The sequence below is a fragment of the Prionailurus bengalensis genome, chromosome E4, assembly GCF_016509475.1.
Source record: "Prionailurus bengalensis isolate Pbe53 chromosome E4, Fcat_Pben_1.1_paternal_pri, whole genome shotgun sequence".
Lineage (NCBI taxonomy): Eukaryota > Metazoa > Chordata > Mammalia > Carnivora > Felidae > Prionailurus > Prionailurus bengalensis.
This window is the reverse complement of record NC_057360.1, coordinates 29,007,663-29,032,143: the sequence shown is the minus strand read 5'-3', so window position 1 is coordinate 29,032,143 and position 24,481 is coordinate 29,007,663. Positions and strand designations below refer to the sequence as shown.

The 24,481-nt window shown below is 45.9% G+C and overlaps 1 protein-coding gene across 3 annotated transcripts in view; it reads right to left on the bottom strand.

The window, feature by feature from the left end:
* Positions 1 to 24,481, bottom strand: part of PTPN14 (protein tyrosine phosphatase non-receptor type 14) — a 181,499-nt gene that overhangs the window by 11,596 nt on the left and 145,422 nt on the right. For 2 of the 3 annotated variants that reach the window (XM_043569056.1, XM_043569058.1), the window contains exons 12-18: positions 21,632 to 21,710; positions 18,137 to 19,614; positions 13,798 to 13,941; positions 12,018 to 12,236; positions 8,588 to 8,716; positions 6,202 to 6,436; positions 2,069 to 2,232 (exon numbers count right to left, since the gene is read on the bottom strand). In XM_043569056.1, coding sequence (XP_043424991.1) covers positions 2,069 to 2,232; positions 6,202 to 6,436; positions 8,588 to 8,716; positions 12,018 to 12,236; positions 13,798 to 13,941; positions 18,137 to 19,614; positions 21,632 to 21,710 — 2,448 coding nt within the window. Of the gene's footprint in view, positions 1 to 2,068; positions 2,233 to 6,201; positions 6,437 to 8,587; positions 8,717 to 11,427; positions 11,843 to 12,017; positions 12,237 to 13,797; positions 13,942 to 18,136; positions 19,615 to 21,631; positions 21,711 to 24,481 lie in introns of those variants that run through there. The other variant, XM_043569059.1, reaches the window with a different exon arrangement.

Here is a 24,481-nt window from a genome sequence, read left to right as displayed (position 1 = left end):
GAGCAGGGGGGAGCAGAGGAAGAGTTCACAGGGAATGGAGAACAGAAGGAGACCTCGGGGAAGGCAGTCAGGTAGCTAAGTGGGGGAGGGGATGACGATGAGGCCCTTCCTCCCCCTCTGGAGCCCACCAGTGCCTCCAGCGCAGCTTGGATTTGCTCAGGCCATATGTACCCTGATTCCACTTCGTCTTTTTCCATCTTCCCAGCACTGAGTCGAGTTGGGACTCGATGGCAAGCTATTCAGTCTACTGGACCCTTCTAGAGACTTCTAGTAGTGGCAGGGAAGCTAACGATCAAGAAATCTCATGATGAGAGACAAAAGGGTAAAGACTCAAAGAAAATGACAAAATTCCTGTCGGGTACTCTCAGCTGACTCTGCGATGGGCATTTTGCTCATCAATGGAATGCCTGTCTGTTTTGGACAAAATAGGGCCCTTTTGGTAAAACCCCTATTCTACTTTTTAGCACCACCTTCGTATATATGAATTCAAAGTTTCCAAAATTAACTTTCTACAGGCAGAGAGTTTACAAATCCTTTGAACGTGTTTAAAGTTGGTATTTATTGTTTTCCTGGGAGTTTCCATGTAACAAACTTCGTGGGGCAATATTTTGTCTGATTTTCAAACCATGGATACTATGGAGTAAATGCATATATTATAGAAATTCTTTCACAGGACGTGCATTACAACCTTCCCTACTTTAAAAACGAATGAGCCACTTCAAAAATTTCTGATGCTCCAAGCTGTTTAATTTGGAAATGGAACAAGACGTGGTGACACTTGGCATCTGGTGGCACAGGAAAGAAGTCAGGGCCGGGAGGGAGAAGACCTCACTTCTCTCCTCCGGCCAGCGTTTCAGAGCCATGTGGCACTGGACAAGTCGCTGACTTCTTTCTGGGCCTCAGTTCCCTCATCTGTAAAACAGGAGGACTGACGCGTGCCCGGTTCCTCTACATGGGGGCTCTGAAGACCCCAACTAAGAACAAAACCAAATAAGCGAAGGCCATTTCAAACCCCTAAAGCCCCATGTGAACAGAAGGCAGAAGAACTGTTCTTTAGCCTTTGGTTGCTGCTCGTCTCATCTCCAGGAAACCACAAGCCCTCTGTGTGACTTCCCAGCCTAGAGCAGCGGCGGAATGCCGCATGCCACGTGGGCGCAAGCTCGGCCGCGGCCCTGTTTTGGGGGTGGGGTGGGGTGGGGTGGGGCGGGGAAGAGCGAGGTGTCCAGCCTTGGCAAAGGCAGGTCATGTCTGTGTACTCAGATTATCTACCCTGGGGGTGCCTGGGTGGTTCAGTCTGACTGTGACTTGTAAAGTCATCTGACCTACACGGTCTGTAAGAACAAGACGCAGTTCTTCCAAGTCACTGTTAAGCATCTGACTTTAGCTCAGTCCATGATCTTGCGGTTTGTGGGTTTGAGTCCCCGCATCGGGCTCTGTGCTGACAGCGCAGAGCCTGCTTGGGATTCTCTGTCTCCCTCTCTCTCTGCTCCTCCCCCACTCACGCTTTCTCTCTCTCTCTCAAAATAAATAAACTTAAAAAAATGATCTACCCTGCTCTGCTACTTCACCAGTCTAGACAAGAGGGGACAGCCCTCATTAAATAAAACCTCCCTGTGAAGAATGAAAACCATTTGTCAAGTATACACATTTTCACTTAGGATTTAGGCCAAAACACGTCCCAGGAATGCAAATCGCATCTAGACTACCTGCAACCAGATAACCCACCATGGAAAATTACCCACAATAAAACCAGACTGTCTGTAAACCCCCACAGACTTCTGGAAGCAGATGCCAAGGTAGATCGGACTTTCTAAACGTTTCCTATCTCACACTTTCATCTTTTTTCATTTTTTTCCGTGTTATCGGAGTGTCTACACAGAGCGGAGAAAGGCGAAAGATAAGAGAGGCTGTAAATGTCAGAGGCCACCTAGGAATCAAGGATCTGGAAAACTCTTGTCAGAAGAGAGGAAATTAAGCACTGGAAACGAAAGGGCACAGGGGGAAGGTTTGGCTGCGGTGTAGATTTGTCCCCAAGGTGGAGTCTTCAGGAAAGCCTAGAATGACTCACTTCATTATGCTCCAGGCAGTAGATCATCAGCTCCGAAAGAATGACCACACCGGTCCGCCCCACCCCGGCGCTGCAGTGGACGATGATCGGAGGGTGCCGATTCTTGGCGCCTTCCAGCATGCTGTTGGTATGGCGTCGGACAGACTGGATCTCCTCCAAGTAGGCTGCAAGACAAAATGCAAATCCTGTCACTGAAGTCCTACATGGCTTTGCATACAAGGGGGGGGGGGGGGGGGACTGAGGGTGAATCTTTTTTTTTTTAGGTGACAATAATTTTCGGTTCTTACAAGACACTAATTATTTGGCTGGTACTCACTGTACAGTCCTGGATCCAGAAAGGACCAGCTGGGAGTCAATTAGTCCATGGGAGAATTTGTTCTTTAAATTAAATAGTTCTTTTTTAAAAATTAAATTCTGTTTTCCCCTCTGCAAATCCCAAAGTCCCCTAAGCAGATGATTCTCGACATTACTTACAGCAATTCCTACTATTAACAGACTGGGATCAGAACACCAGCTAGGTCCCCTTGAAACGCCCGCCTGTCAGAGCCAATTTCTGGTGGGAAGAACATCCATCTGCCCCTTCCTCCTTCCCCTCACTGGATGAGTGAATGTCAACCGAGGCCTGACTTTCATTTTTAGATTTAAAAATAGACTTTGGGGGTCCTGCTTTTCAGCTTGGATTCCATGTGGTTCTGGAAGTAGCTCAAGACGAACACTTCCCTTTCTGGAGGGAACATGTGTGTGGGGTAGAGGGGCCGTGCCTCCTCCCTCGCCCCTTCTGACAGCTGCCTAGCTCAGCAGGGCTGCACGGGGGTCTGTTCGCTACTCCAATCGGGCACAAATGAAAAATTACAGTAATGCAAGCCTTAATGACTTTTTTTTTTCCCCATGGTGATGGAAAAAAAAAAAAAAAAGAAGAGAAGTATATAAATGTCATCCTCAAAGAGTCCAAGAACCAGAAGAAGTCAATTAGTCATACAGACTTCATAGGCGCTAGCTCAGGGGAGATACCATTGAAAGGTTCTTGATACTCAGAAAAATCTCCTCCCGATTCGGCATTCTGAAACAGGACCGGAAGAAGCACTCAAAGAGAAGTGAGTTCGAGCCATTCTGGTAATTTAAAAGCAACTGTTTACATGCAATTGATATGCACTCCTATTTGCCTTTCTGACCTTATCCTATTGCAAAGTCATCCAAAGTCGTTTATCAAGACAAACTATGACCACCAGCAGCAGCAGCGGTGGTGGCAGCACCCAAAAAGCGGGAAGGCAATCTGAGATGACTAGACAGAGGTAGTAACGTGAGCCAAATACCGGGCATGGAATTGTCACAAGTTTTCTGTAAGAGGGGAAAGGAATTAGGGGACTGTGCATTCTCTGACAAAAAAGGCAATGTTCATGCTCAACGGAGAGGTTTTTCTTGTGCTAAATTTAAGAAGAGACGTAAAAGGAATATTGACCCGTGAGGCAGATGGAATTCCATAAAACACAGAGAGACTGGATTTAAATGGATGCTCTTTCTAGCGATCACGTTAATTGAGTTCCTTAAGCCGTAACTCAGTGAGGACTTCTGCAGGCTGGAAGATAATTTGCCCAAAGTCCCCTGCATCCAGGGAATCGAATTTAAACACAGGCAAAATATCTTTTGAAATTCCTAAAAACCTGGAAAGCCAACATTTCCAAGACCCTCCTCAGCACACCGAGTTTCTTAGAAACGTAAATAAACTTACACAGTGTAAAAATGTTCTGTACGTTTTTCAGTAATTTAGATGGGCATTCTTTAAATTGGTTCTGATGGAAAAGATCGGACTATAATTTTAACCACCTTATAAACTCAATCTTCTGTCAGAGCTGTTGGCCAATCGTCAAACTGATCTACTCTGTTTCCATCTTCTTTTTATTTTCTTAAAGTTTATTTATTGGTTCTGAGAGGGGGGGGTGGGGGAGGGGCAGAGCGAGAAAGAGAAAGAGAGAATTCCAGGCAGGCTCCACGTCGACTGAGTGGAGCTTGATGTGGGGCTCGAACTCATGAACCGTGAGATCATGACCTGTGCCCAAGCCAGATGCTTAACCGACTAAGTCACCCAGGCGGCCACCCCCCTCCATTGTTTCTATTTTCTGCATTTTGGAGATAATTCTGGTAAATCAATTAGCAAAAGATTATCGTGGAAAAAAAATAAAAAGAGCACTGTTATGAGGAAAGAAAGTTCTACAAAGGTCCCTGCCCACCTTATTAGTATTTTAAGCTACAGTATAACCGTCTGACCTCAGGCCAAGCACGAACCCTCTCTAGGTCTTTCTTGCTCCAGATCCTGTGATTCCCATCACCCTTCTGCTCTCTGTCAGTGACCACCTTCCCAAGGACCACAGTCACTTCCCTGATGGGAAATTAAACACTTTCATCAGCGAACAAGTCTGCATCAGAAACTTCCCATTGGAACTTGTGAAATGGTACTTTTAGGTTCTTGAAAACCCGATTCTCTCTCTCTCTTCTCCTCTCCCCACGCCTCAATTCTAAATGAAAATCAAAATAAAATCAAGGGTTTGACCTTATGGAACATCCAGATGATGGTCCTATTGTCTTCCACCAGCTGGAGAGTCAACAACATAGCAGGTAATAAATCTGCCGAGAACCCTAGGCCTAGCTGCGTGAGGAAGGAATGGGGTGTCTCCACAAGTGCAGGACAATTACACGAGACTGTGGAAAAGGAAGGGGGAGCATTATAACCATCACCAAAAAGCAGATGACAGTGTCAGATCTCACCCCTGGACTGCCATCACTGGCTTGCCTTTCTCACGAGCACCTTCAAAAGAGAGACCCTCTCTTTTCTCAACATTTATTTATTTTTTGGGGACAGAGAGAGACAGAGCATGAACGGGGGAGGATCAGAGAGAGAGGGAGACACAGAATCGGAAACAGGCTCCAGGCTCTGAGCCATCAGCCCAGAGCCCGACGCGGGGCTCGAACTCACGGACCGCGAGATCGTGACCTGGCTGAAGTCGGACGCTTAACCGACTGCGCCACCCAGGCGCCCCGAGACCCTCTCTTTTCTATGTTCTGAGAGCCTGATCCAGAGCCTAGACTGCAGTGGGCACACACCCAGTTTTTGGCTTTTCAAATAAAGTACTGCATATATTCTAGATCAGTCGGCTTCTAAGAAAATCATACTCTGAAAAATATATGTGAACTGATGAGTTCAAAACTGATACTTTCAAAAACAAGTTGATTTCTTTCTTTTTTTTTTTTTTTTTTTAAGTTTACTTATTTTGAGAGAGAGAGAGAGAGAATACACTGGGAAGGGGCAGAGAGAAAGGGAGAGAGAATCCCAAGCAGGCTCCTTGATGTCAACACAGAGCCCAACATAGGGCTCGATCCCATGAACCATGAGATCATGACCTGAGCAGAGATCAAGAGTGGGGGGCTTAACCGACTGAGCAACCCAGGCGTCCCAAAAGTTGATTTCAATAACTCTTAGTATCTTCATCAGAGGTACAAGAAAGTACTCACTGAGATTCCAGCTATAGGGAAATGCGGGGTTTATGAAAAGCAAGCCTCCATGAAAAATAAAAAAATAAGTGTGTTTTACAGTGTTACGTAACAATTGCCACTATCCATTTCTAGAATTTTCTCATTGCCCCAAATAGAAACTTTGTACCCATCAAACAATAACTTCCTATTCCCTATTCCCCCTTCCCCTGGCCCCTGGTAACCTCTGCTACACTTTCTACCTGTGTGAAGTTTTCTATTCTGGGCACCTCTCTAAAATGGAATCATACAACATGTGTCCCCTTGTGTCCAGTTTATTCTACTTAGCATAATGTTTTCAAGGTTCTGACATGTGACATATATCAGAGTAGTTACTTACTGGTGAGTACTCAAAGGTCTACATCAAGATAGAATGAATCAGTTTGCCACAGTTTCAGCTTATTTGCATAAAAGGTAAGGAGAATATGACAAATGACATGTATTATTCTTCTCTGTTCTACATACACCATATGAAGAAACATAAATTTCAATGACGTAATTAATACTTTTGCCACTTATGAGACATCATCCTCGCTTTCCCTTTCCCTTCCAACTGATCAGACCATTGAGGCAGTTGCTAAAGTTCTGACTGGGAAGAAAAAACTTACATAAAAATCCTTGGACATCCTCTGGGCAGCCATGGTCCGGCCAGTCAGTGTATTGCAAATGCCACACCGTCCTTTCCTGCCCCGACAAAAGGTGCTTGACCTTCAAGCCTGTGGTTGCATAGCAACCAGAATCCGTTCGGAACTTTGTGGTGACCTTGAACTTGCCGTAGGTGGCTGAGCTGTGCTTGGAACCCAGTTTGGGCCAGTATCGGTGGCTCTTGGTTCGTCCGCCTTCCTGAATCACACACAAAAGCAAAATCTCAAGTAAGTCAGGGGAAGCTCTTATCCTCTTAATCTTAAATCTGAGGACAGAGGAAATGTGACTAGCTCCTAGGTCAGTAACTCAGTGCACTGGGCAGTCTCTATCGCAGATTAGATCGTGCACCCTAAGACCTAGTAGGATTCACAGTGGTACTTACGGCAAGGAAGTATTTAAAAGATGCACAACTGAGCTGCGGCCGAATGTGAGCGAGAGGAGCCGGTGCAGAGGGGGCAGAGGCAGGAATAAAATGGGGTCTGTTTTTTAAGGGTTGCACAGTTAAATCACTGGATTGGAGCGTGGATCAGATGGTGGCTCTGAAGGAAACCCGGGGCAGGAAGTGGGTGGGGACGGAACAGTGCTGGGCGCAGAGCTATGGAGGTCGAGGGCAAGCTGGGGTCCTGTTCTCTCGGGGAGCCCTGCAGGCTGGCCCGCTTACAAAGCAACGCATTTGTCGGGATGAGCACTGGCTGTCGTATGCAAGTGTTGAACCCCTGGCTTCTGCTCCTGAAACCAATACTACGCTACTACAAATTAAAAACAAACAAAGAGCAACACATCCTCGGAGGCTACAAACACTCCCACCCTGATTCATCTGGTTGAACTGAGTCTTAGATTTGAAGCACACATGCCTCTTCACTTACCAATCCTGTGCATGTACTTTTTACCTGAGGCTTTAATTGCTCTTCCTCCTGAGGGACTACACCGATAACAGATTCCAAGAGACTTTAAGCCTCTGGCTGCCACATAGATCACCAGACATCGTGTCTGTAAGGCTGGCCCCTTCTGGTCACTCAGGTTTCAGCTCAGATGCAACCTCCCTAGAGGGGCCCTTGGTGGCACCCCCGCCCCCACTCCCACCCCTCTGTCCCATCACCTGTTCTATTTCCTTCATGGCAGTTACCCCTACTGAGCTTACTTTATTTGTTCATTTTTTTTATTGTCCCTCCCACTAGAAAGGAAGCTCTCTGGGGACAGGGATCACACCTGTCTTGTTTGCCACCACACCCCTGAGTTCAGCACAGATGACACATTGCATTGAGTTGGATGAACCCCTTACAGTAATGCAATTCCAAAGGGGATAATACCATTCTAGAGATGTTTTTAAAGACTATTTTTTTAAGTTTATTTATTTTTTGAAAGAGACAGAGACAGCATAAGTGGGGGAGAGGCAGAGAGAGAGGGAGACAGAGAATCCCAAGCAGGCTCCACACTGTCAACACAGAGCCCATGAGATTATGACCAAAGACAAGAGTCAGACGCTCATCCTTCTGAGTCACCCAGCCTCTTAGGGGCTGTTCTGGAAAGCAACTGCTCAGAATAGTCATTGGAGGAAACATGACTTTTTTTTTTTTTTTCTTTCAGTTCGCTGTCTGCTCCCCACCCTTTAAAAATGTGTAGGAAAGTATATGCCCTACCACAGATACTGGTGAAAGCCAGATGAAGCTAGTCCCTTAAATGACTTGAAAACAAAAACTCAAGAATGTGACAAGAGAAGAAACACAAAACATCTTCCCCTAAAGACAGCAAGCCCCAAGCAAACTGCTAGGTCGGCCGGTAGCATGAGCCAGCTTTTACAACACCACGTAGAGTGTTCTGGTTATAACAGAAAAACTATGTTTGACTTGGCAAAAGAAGAAAAAGATTCCCCCCCCCCCATCTCCCCAAAGAATAGAGACCTCTACAGGATCAACAGCTTCTGGTCTCTTTGCAGCTGATAAGCACGAAGGGGTGTGGAGCTGGCCCCGGCCGAGGCTGGGAATATGTGCCCGTCTGCCCAGAGCAGCCCAAAGTTCTCACTCAGATTCCAGGGGAAAGATGACTGCTTTGTTTGGCACATAAAAGTGAGCTGAACTGAAGTTTGGTTCTTGTTTGTCTGTTTGTTTGTTTGACTGATTTTAGTTGATGGCAATCTGAGGAAAAGAGCTGAGAAGCTGGATGAAGACAGGACACAATGGTAAGTTATCTTTGGAAAATAAAACAAATCTAGAATGCCAGAAAGAAAAGGATTTGCAGAGAAATGGTGCTGTAGGAAGCAGGATGAGGCAGTAAGGTCACCAGATATGGAGCCTCTCTTCTGGCCACCCCTCCCCCGGGAACAGATGGCTGGGTAGCCAGTCCCCTTACCTCTTCCGCGGTGACCATGGCAATCACGTTCGCTCCCTGCTCCCACACCATCTGCCAGAAGTCGTGACATGTGTGTGGCAGGGGCCCCTGAGTGGCTATGTAGTGCCATTCTGCCCCACCAACCACCACCTGGAAACCAAGGAAAACATCGGTAAACGAACCCCAGATCGAGGAAAGCATTACCTGCTGGCCATGGGTCCATTTGTACCTACCTGAGAACCTCGGATAACACCTTTTAGGTCAAATGGGTTAGTGCCATTATCAGAAACCTCGGTGACACATTCTCACATGAAAACACTTTTTGCCACTCAAGCCTATTAAAATGCACCTAATATTTTTTTTTTTGCCTGCAAGTTACAGTAATTATATACAAACCAGCACATGTTAAAAATATACACCCCCACACCCACCCATACACACATTACATGGCAGTATGGGTGTGTGTAACCTAACAGAACTTACTTGTTGCAGAAACAATACTTATGCTCACTATGTGCAATGTACTCTGATAATTTCTATTCTTTTCTCCTCTCCGTTCTAGTCCTTTTAGACACACACACACTCACACACTCACAAACCCAAACTGGTCCTGATTACTAGGTTGCTTTCACACCCCGCTATTATACTGTGATCCAGAGTTGGAGAGACAGTATGCTCTGGCATCCTTTTAATATTTTTTTTTATAGGTTTTTAAACTTTTATTTTTTTGAGAGAGAAAGGGAGAGAGAGAATCCCAAGCAGGCTCCACACCGTCAGCACAGAGCCCAACGCGGGGCTCGAACTCACAGACTGTGAGATCGTGACCTGAGTCGAGACCATGAGTCCGATGACGCTTAACTGACTGAGCCACCCAGGCACGTCTCTCTGGCATCCTTCTAAACAGCAACAACAACAAAAGTGTGCCACGGAATAACATCCCTTTAGAAGCAATGTCTTTGTACCAATGACCTGCTGGGAACTGTGTCAATTACTTCTGTTGTCCCTCCTACTCTGTGGTGCCATATACAGTAGAGGTGTTGTGAATGCATTTAAATCAACAGTACGTGATATTTGATTATTAACTTTCCCCTGTGCAGGACCAGAGTATCCAACCAAACTTTGGAATCATGAGATGATTTCAGATAACAACAATATTATCCCATGCAGCTCAGGGCGATCTTGGGAGGATAATTCTGCAGCTATAAATATCAGTGGCAGAGAATCATGAATAAGAAGTTGTGCCCAAAGTGCTGAAGGGCATGCCATGAGGGCAAAATCGTGTCCTTTGGAGGCATTCTTTCTGTGTGCCTTCCCATTCCCGTGCCTTGACATTTTTTCCAAGTCAGGCCTCCTTATCCATCCACCAGTGCAAGTCTCTGGAGAGTTCCTGGAGCATGAAGCGATCATTGTTTGAAACTTTTTCCCTTCGTTTATTTTTTGAAACTATATACTAACTTGAGTCAAACAAAAACAATGTCAGTTATTGTCTCATTACACAAGACATGTTTATGTTTAGGTCAAAGCTGGCAAGCAAAATCCATTTTCCAAGTACTGGGGGAGATAACATTCATACACTGGCTGGCTGGCTAGGAGTTTCATTTATCTGTGGAATTGTGATTTTAAACATTAGCCTCCCTGGCACCCAACATATAGGAACCATAAATACTTCCAGAGTATGCTGCTGCCTGGGGCCTTTCAGCATATTCCAAGTATTGACAGGAGGGTATTAAAAACTGCATTAAAAACACAACAACCAATGCTATGGAGGTAGATTTCACAGATGTGATGATTCTACCTCTGGAGCAAATAAATCTCTGTTCTGTGTTAATAGCTGCTTGGAACCCAGGGAGAAAACATTGGCAAGATATACAACTCAATTCCAAAAACATAAGGACAAGTTCTTACAAGCTCTATGGGTCTATTAAATGCACCCATGTCTAACCCGGATCCACAAGACGAAACATAGGCCTCAGAGAATACTGAGGAGGGGAATGTTTCTGTTAACAATACCCAATGGGCACATCCGACGCACAGTGACAGCTTTTCCAGAGAGCAGATGGAAAATGGCGGAGGGTATTTGGCCAAAAGGAGAAGATAGCATGATATAGCCGTGTAAGATTCCATAGACACTCTATCAAGGAGCAGCCGTGTGAGTTGCGTCTTTGAGTACATTCTTTTGGTTATTATTTCATAGTCTCAATTAAGCTCATGAAACTGACCATCATCAGTTTACTTGAGAGTTTCCTGAGGTTCAGTTTTATAGTTTTGGTTCTCTCAAAAATTAAAATAAGATACCCAATATGATCCGTGACAGTTACTCTTTCATATTTTTTGACGGTACTTTCCGGCACTTAAAAAAAATACACGTATATATGTGTAGTTATCTATGCTCTGTGTACAAAACCCATACATCCAAGCACAGTCTACTTTTCAGATTCTGTACTGGAACCGTTATAACTGATATATGCACCAGACATCTGGCTGTATTTCAGAGGCTCAAAGGAATCTACCAAAAATTCAGCTACAGTTGGAAAGTCCAATGAAGAAAGGAAATGACTCGGAACAAGGCCCAAACCAAATTTCTAAGGTTACGATCATAAAAGACTGTTAACGTGAACCGTGGATGATTTAAAAACATCCTGTAACAATTGTTTTACTATCCGTATATGAATAAATTCTCCTATTTTGGAGGTCAGGGCAAACAGTGACGTTCTAAACGAGTATGTTCTGTTGTTAGGAAGATTGAGGAAGGTAAGCCATTTAGAAAACGTTTAACCATATACACACATGTATCTGTAACTCAAAATTCTAGCTGGGGCTGAGCGAAGCCAATTTTAAAGTCAATGAAATACTGAGATATGAAGATTTGAAATGCTGACAAAAATTTAATGGTATTCATGCACCGAATGATGTGGCAAATCTTACAAGCTTCAATACCAACCACGCCTTTATGGCCACATTCAAATCAGTCCACTCTTCTAAAGAACATGCAGATTTGGGACTTCGGCTGGATGATACATAACCTGTAGTGTCACAAGGGAGAACTGCAAAGTTCCCACTGCTCTTGAATATCACAGAAACTTCACTGACAGTGACTTCCAGAGTCTCCATCACGGGCTAACTACAAACCGAAAAGGACAATCCTCAGCTCCTCCTGTGAGCGTTGGGGACAGTGATGACTCGCAGAGAGAAGAAAAAGTTAAATCCTCGGTGGTGAGCAGGCTTCAGAAATAGCTGACCTGAGGTTTTCCCCAAGGCTGCTGGGCTTCCTCGTCTCTGCAGTGACAGGCATGAGAAGTTGCCTAAGAAGCACAGGAGTTCAAAAACACTCCCTCGGGGGCCGGGGATAAGCCAAGATGCTCAGTGGGAGAGCACAATTTTTTTCTCCCTGCATTTTGACCTTGAAGCCAGCAATCTGCAACAAACCTTCCCAGCACGCTCCCCTTCTTACCTTGATGTGGGAGGCATTAATGTAACCTGTGTTGTTTTCTTTGGTCGGTACCAGCTCCACTCTGTTCTCCTCATAGGGGACGACTTCGCGGATGCGGCTTCGCTCGGCATTTTCTGGTAGGGCCGCGGTGCTGAAAATGCCATTGGCCTTCTTCTTTGGAATTTGCTCATATTCTGTGAACACCATTCCCTCTTCTAGCTTTTTCTTCAGGGTTCTGAACTGCAACAGAAATTAATCTTCAGCTTTCCGGATTATCCTATCCCCAAACCCCAACAAATCAGATTTCTTTCAAGATTTACAGTGATCATGTTAATAACAAGCAGTTTCAAGAGGTGCAACGAATGCTTGATTATTTGGTCTCATTATTAACCATTTTGCTAGTTTCTCTGGCCCAATAACCAATTTCCTTCTCATTCATACCTTAAATAGAACCAGTCATTAAGGCCAGGCAAGAGCTGAAATTCAAAGTCAGTATTTTCGTTATTAACGCCTCTGTTTATTTTTGTAACGTTTATTTACTTGAGAGAGAGAAAGCACGAGTGGGGGAGGGACAGAGAGAGAGGGAGAGAGAGAATCCCAGGCAGTTTCTGCTGTCAGCCCAGAGCCCGACGTGGGGCTCAATCCCATGAACCATGAGGTCATGACCTGGGCTGAAATCAAAGGTCGGATGCTTAACCGACTGAACCACCCAGGTGCCCCAACACCTCTGTTTAAAGTCCAGTGATAAAAAGACTGTTCATCTTAATTATCCAAACAACCTTTTCTCCACTTCCAGAGCTGTTTTTACTGAGCTAAATTTAAGATGATACTGGTCCACAGTTCTCTAGTTTTGAGGATGAGAGCCCATCTTTTATTTTTCCTGTGGCCAAACTACCAAGTACAATAACACGGTATTAACTGGATTAAATGATTCCTCTACAGTCCCTCCTGCCTTTAAAATCTTTCTAACATTTCATGTACACTGGCAGAAATCTAAAATCCAAATGTCACCAGCACTGAAATAAATTTACACATAGGGGTACCTGGGTGGTTCAGTTGGTTAAGCAGCCGACTTCGGCTCAGGTCATGATCTCGCGGTTCACAAGTTCAAGCCTCACGATGGGCTCTGTGCTGACAGCTCAGAGCCTGGAGCCTGCTTCAGGTTCTGTGTCTCCCTCTATCTCTGCCCCTCCCCTGCTCATGCACTGTCTCTCTCTCAAAAAAAGATTAAAAAAAAAAAATGAAATGTACATGTGTTTCTTAAGCAGAAAGTAATTGCAGAAACTAAAGGAACGCCTTTCTTCACGTCTAAAATACTACCATGCAGCTTCTTCCTGCTTTTCAAAGCCAAAGTTCTCACAATGCATTATCAGTCAGTCATGTTTTACAGCCAAAGAAGGGGACAGTATATTAAAAAAAAATTCTGTAAATGCTTGGGTAAGATAATCACTCCCTAATAAAGGGTAATGGTTCACAAAATTCACAGAAGTCGAAAGCTACAGCAATTGCTTAATTTGGCAAAAATAGAAACAGGCCCAGCAAAAGACTGACTTGACCAAGGCCACGCAGCTGGTTAGGGGCCGGTCCCATGACGCAGGCATTACTGCATGAACTTGACAAGGAAACTGGAGATGCTGGAAAGAATCAATTTAATACAATGCACACCGGGCCTGGCTAATCTCAAATGAGAGAATTAATTCATCAAACAAACCTTGGTGCTGGCATGTTTGGGCAAGGCAAGAGCTCAGGAATCGCAAGACCACAGAGAATGAATCACATGCTCGACAAGCCCAGTGCTTACCCTCTCATCCATGGGAACTCGGGTGGCATCAGCTCGGCTCTCTTCCCGCCCCGAGACCCGGGCAACTGAGAGTCCATTCAGCGCCGCCAACATGAGCGGCCGCTTCTGTGCCTCCAGGCTTGCCATCTTCTGCTTCTCTAGATTCTTGTGGCAAGAAAAGGCATGTTCTCATTGTTTATAGTACGAGCAGAGTGCTGGAATGTGTTCTAATCTCCCCAAATCTGTAACTCCCCAGCCAAGGAATGCAGACAATCACCATCGGTAGGGCAAATTCAAACAGAGCCTTCCCCTTATTCCCGCCGTGCCTGAAGAAGCCAGTTCCCCCTGAGCTTTTATCTAAAAACGGATGAATGAGTGAACTAACAAACAAACGAGTACAAGCAAAGACTTCACATAAATACCCACTGCCATTCGGCCAAAAAGCGCAAAACGGCATACAAGCAAGACACTTCAGGAAGACAAGGGCTGAAGGAAGACAGGAGTCTCATAAAGAATCCAATCCCATCACAATGATGGCCCTTTTATACAAACTAAATGATTAAAAACTTATAAACGTCGTTTGTTGCCTTGTTAAGAGATCCAGACACATAAACTGTGAAGAGAAACCTTCCCAAGTTTCCATTCTGAGAGGCTGAGACGGAGATCATCCCCAGACTTGCCAATGCCAAAGTCTGCGGTCATCCAGCACGATCCGTGAGGCATAACCCTTCATGCCGCATCCAGAAGGCCCAAAGGAATGGGCACTATGGCTCCCAATGACCACGATGGGACATTACTGACTGTGACTCTGCTATGGGGGAATAAGGATTTGGGGGCTGAGGGCACCATCCAGGGAGAAGGCTGGATGTTAACACGTGGCCCTTGTTTGGGGGTTTTGATTTCCTCTCCATTCTCACCTGCACCAATACTCTGAAACTGGGACCAGTCAAAGTTCTCACTGTTAGGTGTACTTCTGTGCTTCCTTGTGCCCTCTACGCTGACCCTGACCGAGGTATGAAAGAAATCTCCTTGTCCTCAGGCAAGCCTGTAAGAGCATTTCCTCAAAACAACTGTGTCTTAGAAGACAGAAGGACAGAGGGACTTCCTAAAGCATACAGGCAGAGGAGTCAAAACAGCATTTAAGATTTTGATCCTAACAGAAGTGAAACTCCTTTGCAGATTCCTTTGGCTGCCCCAGAGGAAGGGTCATCTTCTCTCCGGTTTCTTTTCCAGGTTTTAAGTAATTCTGTTTCTTAGTGTGTCATTTATAAACGCGCTCCCCAGAGAGGTGTGGCGATGGAGCCCTGGTGCCAGCAGATGGCAGATTATTCTAAGTGTGTGTGGGGGGGGCAGGCTGGCATTACAACCCTATATCCCATCAGCCTCTCAATGCCACCTATAGTCAGAATGGAGTGATGGCTGTCACTAAGATGCTTCATTCAGTGACAGGGCCGACCCATCAAACTAAAGAACATCTCAGAGGAAGATTAACTGTGATAAAGTGAGAGAAGTGTCCATTAACCTTCAGCCACAAGGTTGGCCCTGGTTGCTCAATCCCAGGAAGATTTTGAAGATTCCAGATTTAAATTTGGGGTTTTGCTTGTTTGCTAGCTTATGAGTTTGTTTTTGTGAGAAATATTTCCGCACCACCCCCCACCGCCCCCGCCTCATTATCTCCTTCCATAGGAATATTTCCCTCTGCAAAATTCTCAGAAAAAATGTCTCCCAGGTCCTCCTAACAATCCTGCTGCTTCCTTCCCACCTGTACCATCAGGTGATACTAACTGGGCCTAAGGCAAAAAGTAACTAACTTATCTTTGTCAGGAAAAGATTACTAGGGACCTGGTGAAAACTGAAACCCCAGTGATAAACGATTACTCTTAGTTCCTTCTCACTTATCCTATCAGCTTGTTGCCAGAGATAACAAATAAATAACTCAAAAGTCTGATTTGGCCTTTTCTCTTTCCTGGCACCTGATTTCAGGTTCAGGGGCTACAAACACTGAAATGTCCTCAAGGCAGCAGTAGGGGCCAGAAGGAGGAGCTATCACCACAGCAGGCCTGAATCATCCATCAAAGGGACAAGTGGCTCCAACATTATAGAGAGCTGCCCGCAGGGCACATTCTCACCATACTTGCTGCCCCTCCAGTTCCCATTTGCTTGAATGTTCTCACTGTTTTCATATCCTAGAGAGGCCTGGACAGCCTTCTCCATTCTTATCCATTCCTAACAAGTCAGACAGAAGCTGCCCACGATGGGGAGGGCAGAGGAGGATCTGAGATGTGGGAAGGGCATGGACGGGGCTGGGGGTGGGGGGGTGGGGGTGAGTTTCTTCATTAAAAAAAAAGCAGATGGGAAACCATCCCAACCTTCAGAGCCACTGGCACCGTCGCTATCTCGCTGGCACACTGGCTCACTGAAGAACTTCCTAGTCTTTCTCTAAGGTCAAGACCTCAGACAAGAGTTGTGGTCTCTGAGCACCTGAGTATATATAATTAAAAAAAAAAAAAATCAATGGGAGAATGAAGTAGGGATGGGGTAATGATGTTCCCGAACTACAACGAAGGGGTGGAATCAGCTATTCACTATTATCCACATGGATGGGGTGGCAGAACACAGGGGAAAAACAGTGGAAAATCCCGTTGCTTCTTTGTGAAGCTCTACGTAGAAAGCCAATGCCGTGGGTCTGGATAGAGGGCTTTGTTGAACACAGGTAACAAGAGGAGGGGATGAACGACCAACATGAGGCTATGGGACCACGTAGGCGTCCATAAACATCAAGTGGGCAGGGGTGACAGCAAAGCTGGCTGCCTGGGCTGACACGTTCTTGAGTTGTGGTCAAGGGGCCTGCGGCCAAGACGAACTGAAAATCCATTTCTACCAATGCGTTACTTTTTCCAAGCTGGGAAAGGTCTCCCCCGTGGCGCCACCCCCGCGTTTCATTCCATCTGTCAGCCAAACGGTTATATTGGCCAGGGGAGGCACAAGCACATCTTTCACGATTTCCTTCTAGATTTGCAAAAAGTGGAAAAAGTTATTCCTGTACCAGATCCTTAGCGCTGCTCCACTGGTGGCCAAAAGGGTGCTGCTGGGAACGTTCTGAAGGTTCTGTCTAAAGTAATAAAGTTGCTGCAGTTTAGATTCCGGAACCCACAAACGTGGCTTCCTTAAACCGTGGGCCCTCGACTGTTCTCTTCAGCTTGATTACCACTGCGGTGCAGGGAGACTTATAAAAGGAAGGGAGTCTAAGAACTCCATCAGAGCAAATTTTCACTTACATGTTCTGGAGTTGCTAAGTGGCAGAGACCCTGTGGCAGAGATGTGGTGCCCACAGAGGATGAGTCAACCAGGGCTTGATTAGTTGTGATGAAAGGAAATGATTTTTTTATTTTTTGAGGTTGTGAAAATGTCCAGAACAAGCAACAATGGTGCTCTGAAATTTGTTTTTTAAAGTAGCAACTACAATCTGGCAATTTTCTCACTAGTAGGAGCTAACTCACTTTGTCGTTCTGCGTGCGCACCTGTTACCTACACGCTCTTGCTCTGACAGCTTACCCGGCCCCCAAGCTGGTATATACCCTGAATCAGAGTTACTTATGTCTGATATCAGGCATCTTCAAATGTCGTAAGTGTGCGTATATATATGCGTGTGTTTCCACGCGTGTGTGTGAATTTTGATAGAATGAGCTTAATGGGGAGCCGAAACTCAATGGTGAACTTCTGAGTAATACTGTAGTTTTCTTGCTCTGTGTTAACCATCTACTGAAAGAAAATCTGAAAATAAAATGGACACGTCGTGGTCTGGTCAATATTGGTGGGCCTTCCTGGGAGAGGGATCTCCACACAAAGCTGTGCTCTGAAGGGATGTTGCTCTTTCACTATAAATTGGGGGGGGGGGGGGGAGGAATGCTTCCCCCTAAAATAGGAACAAGAGACGTAGGAAGGAGAGCTCCTAGCCACTCCCACACAGGACATTTGACCCCAAATAAACAGCACGATGCTGGCCTAGAGGCTGATCTCAACAACCAACCTACAGCATCCTAACGCCATTACAGCGCCTTGGGCCAAGTGTACCAATTAGAAGCCATGAATGAAAAACGGAAGGTTTAGCTGAAGGGGTAAAAATACAAAGTTTTGTGAAATGAAACGCTACCTGTTGAAATGCCAACTGATTCTCTAACTTCCTAACAGATTCCCTGAATAAGCCTCGCACCTTCTTCAGGGCCCAGGGCACATGTGCTTTCATACTTTAAGCCGAGAGTCATGGAGAAGGAGCGGAGGAAGCTGTGTGGGGCGGTGGGGAGGAGGCTGTGTGTTGAAGTGCCCGCTGAACCCTGCCGTGGGAGAGGAGGACACTTACCCTGATGGCCATCTCTCTCTCTACAATGCTGTCTTCCAGGGAGAACATCTCAGACACCGGTCTCTCCTTCACAGGCTCTTTCTTGACCCGCTCCTTCACGCTTGTCAGGTCGGGTTCGGAGATGGACGGACCGAGGGAAGGCCCAGCCACGGCCAGCTGATCCGCTCGGGAAACACTGATGGCCTTGGCCGGCCCGTGCCTCAGGACCCTAGCCCTGGCGGCGGCAGGAGGCAGGCTGACCTGGTCTTGCCTCAGGGCCCCGTTGCTAACGCTCTTCCTCGGGCCAGGGTATTCGGGCGGGGGCTTGTTTGGGATTCGGGCCAAGGCTGCCTGTAGCTGGGCACTGTACCCCATCTTCTCCCGGAGCATGGGGATCTGGGGCACCGACCCTGGGGCCTCCTCCTCCTCCTCCTCACTCTCGCTGCTGTGGATCAGCATGGTGGCATCCGAGAGGGTCTTCTTGTGGTGGTAATGGGGAAGCTGGTGAGCCTCGTGACTCCCCGGCACCTCCTCGGGCGGCCCCTGCTCCCGGAGTGTGTTTCGGCGCGCCATGGGGATGTTGAGCGATTTCAAGGTCATGGCCTCCATGCCCCGCACCATGCTACTCATCACCTCCAGGCTGTGGCGCTTATTCGCCGTGCCGTGGTGCTTGGTGGCCGTGAGGGGCTCGCTCACCTCCTGGAGAGACTGGTGCACCACTGGGGAGCTGTCTTCTTGGAAGGTCTTCACCGAGAGCTGCACCTTGCGGGTCACCAGGTCGGGGCTACTGCCGCTGACGTACCTGTGACGGTGGCTGGCGAGGTCTGGGGTGCTGGTGGCAGGGCGCGGCCGTGGGTAGGGGGGCGGCGGCCTGAAGAGATAGTTTTTGAGCATATGGGCCGCGTTGTAGTTCTGGGTGCCTTGGAGCTGCATATTGGCCAGCTCTGGGGTGCTCACCGTGTGGGAGATGGAGCTTGCCCCCGGCTTGCTCGGCACCATGTTATTCTTTGGGTTCATCTGGTCAGACGGGCTGACGAGTTTGTTACCGTAGCCTCCCTGCGGCCCATAAGGGACAGCGTAGGGTGGCCTCTCCCGCATCTCGGGCTGGCTGTACACCAGATCCTCTGGCTGGTTGTAGGCATGCGTGTTGATGATGCTGAGGTTCCGCAGAGACTGGCTCTGGCTGTCGGCGTGCACGGTCCCCCTCTTCATCTGCCGCATGACCGTCTCATAATCGGGGGTCGGCCGGTAGGATGGCACAATGATGGCGCTATGCCGGTGGCTAGGGATGTAGTCGGCCCGCATGATGTCACTCCCGGGGATACTGAGGTTGGAGGACACAGGAGAAGCCTGGATGAAACTCTGGGAGCAGTTGAGGGAGTTGACGCTGTGAACGCTGCACACGCTGCCATTGGTGACGGTGCCATTTAAATAATTTAAGTCCAGGCTGTTGTGGGAATTGCAGTACAAGGCTTCTTCATTCCCATGGAAGATGCTATCTACAAGAAATCAAACAAAGGCCCATGAACGTCCACATCACCCTGCTTCAACTAAGTTCATCCTCACACTCCTGGGTGTGACTTTCAGAGGTCATTAAGAGTGAAATCCTATGGTCTCCACCCACATATTCCATGGAAAAACTAATAACTCTCGGGTGAGACACCAACATACAGAAAGAACACTTGAAAGCATACTAAAAAGAGAAAGTGAATGCAATCAAAGAAAGCTAGGCACGTTTGGAATAGTTATCACCTGGGGAAGTTCTCCATTTTGCCATGAGCTCTGAAATCAGGCACCAACAATGGCCCTCATGTTGGGTAAACCTGTCTTCTTGTCCGGGGCCCAGCAACGGGACCGGCTATTTGGGCCAGGAAGTCAAGAGCTTTAACAGGACCATGCATTTGAAGTTACCGATACCTGGAGCTTATGTTCCGGACAACAATGGAAAAGGTCCCCTTCCCCGAGGAACTCCTGAGCATTCGTAAAGACACAAGACAAATGATGCAGTCAAGGTGCCAGCACGCATGGCTAGTTGGTTCTGATCAGCAACCGATGGAGGGCAAAATCAGAACCAGGAGTTCTTTTGGCCACTGCCTACAACTCTCCTCTAGAATTGGCTTCATCACTGAGGTCACTTGACATTAAAATTAATAGTGGTTTAGGGAGGCTCCTAAAGAGGTAAAACGTAGATGGCTAAAGTCAGGCCCATACTAGGTGTCTGTGGTTTCTTTAACACACACATACACGTACACACACACACACACACACACACACACACCCTAGGAAGGCAACCTCTTGCCCAAACACTTTCTGATGAGCAAAGTTCATCATTTTCACACTCTGGATTTAAGCATGAGCAAAGGAGAGGAGGACAGGAAGAAAGGCAAAAAATAAAACCAAAAACCACCAACCAGAAAAGGTGACTGAAAACGCTCAGTTGCCTGAGGAGGAGTGTGCTCACAGACCAGATGAGCTGAGATGGACAAGAAAAACCAGCAAAACCCAGGAACAAAGGTGTGCCACTTCGCCATCTCTATGGGCTCTGGGGCTTTCCCACAGAAGCAGGGTAACTTTGCTCGTCTGCTTATAAAAAGGAGTATTTGATTAAAGAGTCTTGACTATCTTATAGTTTCCACACTCACACTCTGACAGGACAGAGGTTCAAAACAGCCAGCCTATGGGGACACAGAAACGCATTATCCGTTCAACATACTGCCGACACCCAAGTTTAGTAACATTCCTTTTCTGAGATGCAGTTAGTGTAATGACGAAGAGGGCGCTGGCTCAAGAGTCATTTTTCACCTCAAAGCTCCTCCCATACCCTTTCTGCGCCCCACTTTCTTTTTCTATAAATGGCACTAGTAATAGTACCTATCGTGTGGGTTTATTTTGAGGATTAAATGAAACAATACGTTGCAAGGGCTTAGCACGGTGCTTAGGGAGAGGAACTGCTCTATAAATGGTAATTGTTATTATTAGAACCATTATTCTTAGGACGGATTTTCTCACACGTTTGGCATGGGAGTGTTTGGGGAGAAAAAGAATAAAAAACAGACTCCATTTGCTCTGAGGCAAGAACAGGTGTCCGGAGAAATGGCAGGCAGCAGTGAAAGAGAGGAGTGGAGATTATTTGTGCCTTTCTTTTAAGTAAGCTGGACGCCTGTGTGCTCTGTGTGCTCGATACGGGTCACGAGGGTGAAGAGCATTCCGTGGGGCTTACTGTCCCTCTCTCTTCTCCAAGCCCACTCATCAGAGGGAGGAGACAAGGAACTTGCTCACTGCCTTCTCCCAACTCCCTCGGCAGCCAATTCTGGGAACGTTTTCCTCTCGGGGGCAAATGACACGCTATGCCTTTCACAAATCGAAGCCGCCGCCTGCTGCCATTCAGACAATGACAAAGTTAAAACAAAAGTATCACTGTCATCTAAGAAATAAAAAAAAAAAAAAAACTTCTTCACCGCTGACAGGTACTCGACTTTTCGTCTCAAGAAGGGAAAATGACAAGCCACGGTTTACCTTGCGAAGTGTGTGTTTCCGAGTAGTGTTCACCACACTGGACGTGCATGGGAGGCAAGATGTACGGCTGCTGTCGGGGCTGAAACAGAAAAGACAGCACAGGTGGGAAGGCCGTGGCACAAATGGCCGTGGAATCTCACGGGGCACCAGCCCAAGCACACGACAGCCCATCATTCACCCACGTCTGCAGGGAAGCACACTGTGGCCTCTCTGTTGGTCCACCCTTGACTCGTCCCTCTTTGACTCATCTGTACCCCCATCTCATCACTAAGTCTAGGACTGGAGAAACGGAGGGAAATAAGGCAGCTGGTTCAAGGTGGGAAAGGTAAGGAAGCTGTAATTAACATTTAGCCTATTTCCTGATATGCTTGCAAAACTCCCAATGCCCTTTTAAAAGGAGTAATTCAGAACATGTAGATTGATTATATTCGACCTAAAGAATAATGACAATAAGGGGAAACTCGGTTTCATTGTAACCGAAATCGTCTGCACCTATGACCCTAGTTTACAGCACCACGTCAACCTCCAATAGGGACGGGGGTGGTGTTAAGCTGGGTTCGGTTGCAAATTTATATAAAAATCTGAATGGTGACCCGCGACAATATGTGTGTGGTTCTCAAGACCACTTATGGACCCCCCGTTGCAGAACCCAATGTGGACAGGTCTTGCAGCAAATCTAGTTCAACCATCTACTCTGCAGTGAAAAATCTTTTCCAAGAGACTCCTTAAAGATGGTTATTTAGACCCAACCTGAACAACTTCCTGGTGCAGACAAGAATAAAACTTTCAGAAGAAAAAAAAAAAAAGTTTAGATCAGCTCAATATTTGGTGAGCCGACAAAGGAAATATGATTAGTTGCTAACGTGATCTACAGCAAATCACCGAGCCTCAGTACATCTCAGCTTCTTGCCAATCAAATCACACTTCTTCCCTCCCCTTATCACCAACAATATTTATGTTACTTAGATATTGGGATCCCCAGTGACAGCTTCTTTGAAGAAAAAGTTTTGATTCTAAAAAACAAAAATCTTTAAAAAACTTTAAGCCCGTAAACCACCAAACAGGATATATTTGATTATTTTGAAATTACTCTCATAGATACTGGTTTAAATATTACTGCTTTAGGAGAACGGCTGAGATCAAGCCAAAAAAACCCAAAGCCAGCAGGGGTCACACTTTCTCAGTATCCCTCAATACTGGAAGAACACTTGCCATAATCTGAAGCTGGGCAAATAACTCATCTGCCATTTTGCCTGCCACAAATAATGCTTAAGCATCAAAAGGGCACGTAAAGAAGGTAATAAAGATAAGGGATCCAAAAATAAAAAAGTCAAGAAAGAAGAAATAAGGAATTGAAATTAATCTAAGAAAGGAGTTCATGGTACCAAAAAGAAGGTGCTGTATCAGCTTTTCTCAATATTCCCTTTGGCTGTTTCTCCCCCCCTCTTTGGCTGGTTTATGAATTGCAATTTTAAAATATTTTCCTCTTCTTGGTGGTACGTAATTCAACTCAATTTTTCCAGCGTAGGACAGCCAGTTTTGAGGCTTAAAACAAACAAACAAAAACAGTGGGAAGGGATTCACGTGAGGTAAGAGAAATGCATAGTAAGGTAAAGTTGGCTCACTGCCTTCTCTTGCTCTTAAAAATCCAATTTTTTGGAATTAAAAAAAAATCTAATAAGCAAGTGACTGTTCATGAATTGGCATAAGTGTACAGCAAAGGATAATAACAGCTAATCCTCCAAATACCATTTCGGGATCTTATTTATTCCATCTCTTTGTATTATATATATATAATATTGTGTTATATTATATATAGTGCATATCATTCTATCTTTCCAGACCTGCTAATATAGAAACAAGTGAGACGCCATAATATAGGCAGCAGAAGGGCAAGAGAAAAATAGCAGTCCTGGTTCTCAGCAAGGAAGCCAAAAAGAGACAATATCACTCATCCCAGGGAACTCCCGGTAATATGGTTTTGCCCTGAAGGGTAGAAGAAAGGGAGGAGCCTTGAACTTGGCTTCCTGCAGATTGTCTTCACCCAGATAAAATACGAAAACCTCTTTCTCTTCTCCAGATAATTAGGATGAGATCAAATCACAAGACAGCTTTAAAATACTTGGCCTCCATGGTGTTTCATGGACATAAATGAAAAATCATCTCCCTAATGAAGACATGTGGAGTCTAAAAAAAAAATAATATTCACAAAGGAGAAGTATAAAGAAACCAGTGCCATGAACAAATCTATCAATGCCACAAGGGAAAAGCCCAAAGTGACCCTCTGGACCTCCAAGGCAAGGGCCACTTGTGAGATACTATGCATGACATCGAGATTAATAATATTCATGTTGGGTACTCAGGAATGTGATGACATAATGGCTCAACTCTAGAATTCTAAGAGTTCATTGTCTATGCATTTTCCAGACAAAAAAAAAATTCCTCAAAACTCTCCTTTGGAAAGACAAGTTAAAGATGTGCTATAGGGTATACACTGTGTATGAGGAAAAATTCAATTTTATTCTCCTATCAACTCGAAGGAAATGGTCACCTAGAAAATTTTAAAGGTCACATGTTTAAAGGTCACTTTTCTGCATCTTTCTATGATATTATCCTAAAGTAGTCCTCAAAATAAAACACAGCCTAAGAACAGACGTATTGAAATTAGAGTTGTGTTTCCTTATTCAGAAGAGGAAAAATTTTTTAATGTTTTTATTTATTTTTGAGACAGAGGGAGACACAGCATGAGCAGGGGAGGGGCAGAGAGGGAGGGAGACACAGAATCTGAAGCAGGATCCAGGCTCCGAGCTGTCAGCACAGAGCCCAACGTGGGGCTTGAACTCACGGACT